General features: G+C 41.0%; 1 protein-coding gene and 1 non-coding gene across 2 annotated transcripts; one reads left to right on the top strand and one right to left on the bottom strand.

Annotated features, from left to right (window-relative positions):
• Positions 1–939: 939 nt before the first annotated feature.
• Positions 940–1,046, bottom strand: LOC145110374 (small nucleolar RNA R71). Its single transcript, XR_013709754.1, has one exon. It is a non-coding gene; the product is annotated as a small nucleolar RNA R71 (small nucleolar RNA).
• A 1,069-nt stretch (positions 1,047–2,115) lies between these two features.
• On the top strand, positions 2,116–2,805 carry LOC145104998 (uncharacterized). Its single transcript, XM_079042145.1, has one exon. It carries the CDS (start codon positions 2,116–2,118, stop codon positions 2,803–2,805), a length of 690 nt encoding a protein of 229 aa, XP_078898271.1.
• The last annotated feature ends 4,198 nt before the right edge of the window (positions 2,806–7,003 follow it).

Raw genomic sequence — 7,003 nt, 5'->3', positions numbered from 1 at the left:
AAAATTAATTTTAACTTCTAGTATTACCGACCCTTTTGTGTGAGATTAATCTTGCACAAAGTTACTGCTTTAGTAGTCTAGGTATTAGGTTTAGTTTTAATTTTATTTGATTTGTTATAATTTTTGTTTGATTTTTTTCAGTTTTAGCCTTGAACTCACCGAGTGCAATCGAAGCTACTCGACGAGTCCATCGCTGAAACTCAGTTTCGTTTTTATTTTATTTTTGTTCTTTTTATGCGTGTTTTCGGTTTTGTTTACAGTTCGTTTATGACCAGGGGAGGAGGTACATCTTTGATTCCACCACTTGAAGACCCGGAAGCAACCTTGAAGAAAAACAAAGGCAAAATCATAGGAGGAAACGCAACATCAAAGAATTCGCCATTGAAGAATCTAAAATCTGTTTTTAGTAAGAAAAAGGACAAGAAAGTGGGAGAATCCAACAATTTTTCTGAGGCGAACGAAGACCCAAACAAGGATGATATCGTGTACGAATCTGAAAAAGAAGAAAGCGAATCCGAAGAAGGAAGCGACATCGAGGGCGAACTAGCTGACCCCATGGCTAACATTGATGAAGTTCCCATGTGTGAATGGAAAAAAAGGATGCGTGACGACACCGGCCCAGGACTCGTGCAACCCGCGATTCCCGCAACTGCCACCTTTGAACTTAAAGGCCACATACTTGCTCAACTTAAGGAGATTCCATTCTACGGGAAGGATCATGAAGACGCATACAAAAATCTTGATGAAGTCAATGACATAGCCGACTACTTCAATGTCCCTAATGTGGCTCGCGACACTGTCTTGCTTCGTATGCTACCTGTCACATTCAAGGGAGTTGCAAAGGATTGGCTGAAATCACTTCCCCCAGGATCCATCACTACATGGGCTAAAATGAAAGAAGAATTCATAGACCAGTTTTGCCCTCCTTCAAAAATAGCCAAGTTGAAGAAAGCCATAACTAACTTTGAACAACAAATTGGAGAGTCACTATATGAGGCGTGGGAAAGGTACAAAGGCTTACTAAGGAATTGCCCACATCACGATCTAAACAGCCAACAAGAAGTCTCCATTTTCTATGATGGAGTAAATGTGACAACTAGGCAACTCCTTGATTCGCAAGGACCGCTCACAAAGAAAGCACCCCCGGTGATAAAGGCCCTAATTGAAGAATTCTCTAAACAATCTAGAGAATATCATAACCCAAGAAATGACTTGACTCGAGGGGCGGTGAACTCTATTATTGATGACATGGCAGCAATGATGGCAAAATTGGAAAGCATGGATCGAAGAATGACAAAGATGGACCAATCCATCCATGCCATTAGAGTAGGTTGTGAAAACTGTAGAGGACCTCATCTAACTAAAGATTGTGATCTTGACAAGAACGGGAATCGGAAGGTGCAAGTGTGCTATTCAAGTGGTGATAGGTTTGATGACAATTGGCGAAAACCAAAGAAGGAATGGCTACCTTATGATGAGTACAAAAAGACAAGGGAGGAAAAGTATAGGCAAAAGGAGAGAGGCTTTTATCAAAAGGAGGAACCGGTTCATAAAAAGAAATCAGATTTGGAAGACATGCTTACAAGATTCGTGGCCGCATCCGAGAAAAGACACAATGATACCGATGCTACACTCAAAGATCAACAAAATATGTTGAGAGAACACCAACTTATGATGAAAGATCAACAAGCCTTGCTAAGGAATTATCAAGCATCTATTCTCAACATGGAAAAATAGCTGGGGCAGCTTGCTCAACAAGTGAATGAGAGAAGATCGGGTGGAATTCCTAGTAATACCGAAAGTAACCCGAAAGGTGCACACATAAATATCGTGACAACTAGGAGTGGGAAGATTATAACTCCTCTGACCCCTATTCAGCAAGAAGAACCTAAGCTGGTGCAAGAGGGTAAAGAAGAACGTGAAGAATCATAGAATCCCGATCCGACTCGCCGAGTCGACGTTACGGACTCGACGAGTCCCCCACATGAACAGAAAAGCCAGCCTCCTGTTAAGCCATATCAGCCTCCACTTCCCTTTCCAGCTCGAGCTAGACAAGAAAAAAATGAAATTGACTACCAGAAGTTTCTGGAACACATAAAGGCTCTCCATATTAATATGCCATTCATAGAAGCGGTTGAACAAATGCCGAAATATGCCAAATTCCTCAAGGAGCTTCTAACTAATAGAAAGAAGATGGAAGAGGTGAAGAAAGTGGTCCTAAATGAGAATTGTTCAGCTGCCATGTTGAATATACTACCTAAGAAGAAGGGTGATCCGGGAAGCTTAACATTGTCTTGCCAATTTGGAAACTTAGCTACCATTTATGCATTGGCCGATTCAGGGGCAAGTGTAAATCTCATGCCATACTCATTTTTCAAGAAATTAGATCTTCCGGAGCCAAGGCCAATTCGAATGGGGATTCACCTAGCAAATAAAACGGTCACATTTCCGAGAGGAATATGTGAAGATCTATTGGTGAAGGTTGATAAGTTCGTGTTTCCCGCGGACTTTATAGTTTTAGACATGGAAGCGGATCCTCAAGTCCCGATAATATTTGGAAGACCTTTTCTTAACACCGCAAGTGCTATAGTTGACATGCGAGATTCTAAACTTACCCTTCGGGTAGGAGACAAATCAGTCACTTTTGGAGTTGATCAAGCCATGAAACATCCAAGGAATAGCGATGACACTGCATTTTCGGTTGACATGTTGGAAGAGTTGATGGATGAATGGAACGAAGATGAGCCGAACAAGTCCACCGTCACACATGAAGAAGAATTTGATGCGGAAAGAGACCTGATGTAATTAGAAATGCTGCTCAAGGAAGCTGAGTATGATGATCTAATCAGAAGTGCAGAACACCCGACTCGCCGAGTCGCTTCGACAGACTCGACGAGTCCATCCGAAGAAACCCGATCAGTCGCGAATTTTACGAAGGGCTCGACGAGTCCCTTCACTGGAATCGACATGTTCAACATTCAGAACATGAAAACTGAACTTAAGGCACTACCAGATCACTTGGAGTACGTGTTTCTTAAGATGGCCAACAAAAACCTGTTATTATAGCTGCTGATTTGGCCGAACATGAGAAAGAAAGCCTTGTGGGTGTACTAAGGAAGAGGCAAGGTGCTATAGCATGGCAAATAACCGACATAAAAGGAATTAGTCCAGCTTATTGTTCTCACAAGATTAACTTAGAAGATGGGGCTAAAGATGTAGTTCAACGCCAACGAAGACTTAACCCGAACATGCAAGAGGTTGTGAAAAAGGAGGTGGTCAAACTACTAGATGCCGGAATCATTTACTCTATCTCCGATAGCCCATGGGTGAGTCCGGTGCAAGTGGTACCAAAGAAAGGAGGAATGACGGTGGTGGCAAATGAAAATAACGAATTAGTTCCAACGAGAACAGTAACTGGATGGCATGTTTGCATTGACTACAGGAAATTGAATGATGCCACATGCAAGGATCACTTTCCATTACCATTCATCGACCAAATGCTCGAAAGACTTTCCGGCCATTTATATTATTGTTTTCTTGATGGGTTTTCGGGGTATTTTCAAATTCCAATAGACCCACAAGACCAAGAGAAGACCACTTTTACATGCCCAAGTGGAACATTTGCATATAGACGCATGCCTTTTGGGTTATGCAATGCACCAGCTACTTTCCAAAGGTGCATGATGGCCATTTTTCATGATATGATCGAGAAGTTTATGGAGGTCTTCATGGATGATTTCTCGGTGTTCAGGTCATCTTTTGAAGATTGATTATCTAATTTGGACTTAATGCTAGCTAGATGTGAGAAGACAAACCTTGTCCTTAATTGGTAAAAATGCCACTTCATGGTGAAAGAAGGAATTGTATTGGGTCACAAAGTTTCAAGGAAAGGGATAGAAGTGGATAGAGCAAAAGTGGACACAATAGCTAAGCTACCCCCTCCAACTAATGTAAAAGGGGTAAGGAGTTTTCTTGGCCATGCGGGATTTTATCGTCGCTTCATTAAAGTTTTTTCGAAGATTGCTAGGCCTTTGACTCAATTACTCTTAAAGGATGCCCCATTTGATTTTTCCAAGGAATGTCATGAAGCATTTCATTTGTTAAAGGAAAGATTAACCACTACTCCTATCATGATAGCACCAAATTGGAATCTTCCTTTCGAGCTAATGTGTGATGCTAGTGACTATGCGGTGGGAGTTGTTTTGGGACAACGAGTTGACAAGCATTTTCAGCCGATCTACTATGCAAGCAAAACCTTGAACCCAACTCAAGAGAATTACACTACTACCGAGAAGGAGCTACTAGCTGTGGTATACGCTTTTGATAAGTTCTGCCCTTATTTGGTATTATCCAAGACCATAGTTTTTACCGACCATTCGGCCATAAAGTATCTTTTTACTAAACAAGATGCTAAGCCCCGATTGATTCGTTGGGTCTTACTTTTGCAAGAGTTTGAAATTGAAATATGCGATAAAAAGGGAATGGAAAATGTAGCTGCCGACCATTTGTCAAGGTTAGAGAACCCGTATTTGGAGGAGTTGGAAGAAAACCAGATTGGAGACGATTTTCCCGATGAATATCTTTTAGTAGTATCCGGAGAAATGCCATGGTTTACAGATATAGCTAACTACTTAGCAACCAAATACATTCCAAAAGACTTAACCCGCCAACAGAAGAAGAAATTCTTTTCAGAAATCAAGTACTACTTTTGGGATGAGCCGTATCTCTTCCTAAGTTGCGCAGACGAAATGATTAGAAGATGTGTATTCGGGAAAGAAAGTCGAGAAATCTTGGCACACTGTCATAGCGGGCCTACCGGGGGACATCATGGAGCACACTACACAGCTAGGAAGATTTTTGATATTGGGTTTTATTGGCCCACAATTTTTAAAGACGCTGCTCAATTCGTCAAAGAATGTGATTCGTGCCAACAAGCGGGGAATATATCATCTCGAAATGAAATGCTCCAACATAGTATTCAAATTTGTGAAATATTTGATGTGTGGGGGATTGACTTTATGGGACCTTTCCCAATGTCAAAAGGGAACAAATACATATTGGTGGCTGTTGACTACGTATCGAAATGGGCGGAGGCACAAGCATTACCAACTAATGATGCTCGAGTAGTGGTGCGGTTTCTTAAGAAGTTATTCTCAAGATTTGGAGTTCCTAAAGCTCTCATTAGTGACCGGGGCACTCACTTTGCAAATTATCAATTAGCCAAAGTGTTGAAAAAATATGGGGTACATCATAGGTTCTCCACATCTTATCATCCACAAACTAGTGGGCAAACTGAAGTGACGAATAGGGCATTAAAAAGGATTTTAGAAAGATCGGTTGGAGGAAATCGAAAGGAATGGTCGGATAAATTAGATGATGCACTTTGGGCCTTTCGAACAGCTTTCAAGACACCCATTGGTACTACACCATATAGGTTAGTATATAGAAAACATTGTCATTTACCGGTAGAAATAGAGCATAAAGCTTTTTGGGCTCTAAAGATGTGCAATTTTGATTTGGCTGAACTTCGAACCAACCGGTTGATGCAAATGAATGCCCTTGAAGAGCTTAGAAATGAGGCCTACACTAGTTCTTTGATATACAAAGAAAAGACAAAGAATTGGCATGATAAAAGGTTAAAGGGTAATAAGGACTTTCATGAAGGACAAAAGGTGTTACTCTTCAATTCAAGGTTCAAACTTTTCCGGGCAAGCTAAAGACACGATGGGATGGTCCATTTATAGTGAAGCAAGTTTTTCCACATGGAGCTATTGAGCTTATATCGAGAGACGGAACTCCTGTCAAGGTTAATGAACATAGAGTGAAGAGATATGAAGAAGGAATTCCAAGAGATGAAGGTCTTGAAGAAGGGCTTCTTCTAGGAGGAACTACAGAAACTTAAAGCGGGAAGGAGTCCAGCTAATGACTCCTTAAAAAGAAGCGCTTCCGGGAGGCAACCCGAGTTTAGAGTTTGCTTTCTTTTTCCTTTATTTTTCATTTTTATTTTAGTTTTTCTTAGGATATGTTTTTATCAATCTTCTTCTGTGCTTATGATGATTGCTTGAGGGCAAGCAATGCTCAAGTGTGGGGTTGGTGACATAATTTTAAAAATTCAATTTCTTATCAAACAGAATGAAAGACTCGACGAGCCCCTAAACCTACTCGGCGAGTCCATTTAAGAAATCCCGATTAAACGCGGAATCGCGTATCTGCTCGGAGAGTAGGTGTGCCTACTCGGCGAGTACACGTATTTACCTGAAAAAAATAATTTTTTTTTCACATTCTGTAAAAGGGGTTTTTACCCTAATTGAAAAACACTTCAACATTTTCCACAGCCGCCGCCCCTACACGACGAGCAAGACTCTCTCAAGTTCTCATCTTGATTTCTTCTGTTTTCTTACAAATCCAACTAAAAGGTAACCATTTTCACTCTTTATCTTTTAAAATTTTCGATCTTTGGTGTAGTTGCATCCTTAATTTCTGAAAAAAAATCCCGATTTTGACTAAACTTGGACTTTAGGGTTTCGATTTCTTGGTAAATTAGGGCGTTTTAAACAAAATTTCTTATATATTTATGCTTAGTGAACATTCCGAAGCAAACCCCTTGATTAATTTATAGAATCGAACAGTTAATTTCACCCGACTGGATTGGACTTGCACAGTTCGTCCTGCTCGCCGAGTCGCTTCGTGGACTCGGCGAGTCCGGGTCACAGATGCTTAGAAATTTTGATGTCCTTAACTGCTTTGTGTTTTGTTTGTGGTTTTCTTGATTCTGTCTTGTAGGAATTATGTCTAGGAGAGGACAAAGTTCAAGGGGAGGCGGATATGGGGACCTTCCGTGGTTAACCTTTCCACAAATAACCTCCAAGCCGTCACTTGCTCGCGCAAAAAACAAGTTGGAAGCATTGAGACGCAAGGAAATATATGTCCCCAATGATATTGACTGGCATTGGATCGGTCAAATTGGGTTGGAGGAAGAGTTGACCCCTTATTTGGTCAAGTC

Source organism: Lactuca virosa, chromosome 4 (genome assembly GCF_052849685.1).
Source record: "Lactuca virosa cultivar CGN04683 chromosome 4, Lactuca_virosa_CGN04683_v6, whole genome shotgun sequence".
Lineage (NCBI taxonomy): Eukaryota > Viridiplantae > Streptophyta > Magnoliopsida > Asterales > Asteraceae > Lactuca > Lactuca virosa.
This window is presented reverse-complemented; position numbering and strand designations above follow the sequence as displayed.

Bases quoted from the DNA above. Each gene is read 5' to 3' on its own strand.
- LOC145104998 (XM_079042145.1), top strand. From the start codon at position 2,116: ATGCCATTCATAGAAGCGGTTGAACAAATGCCGAAATATGCCAAATTC.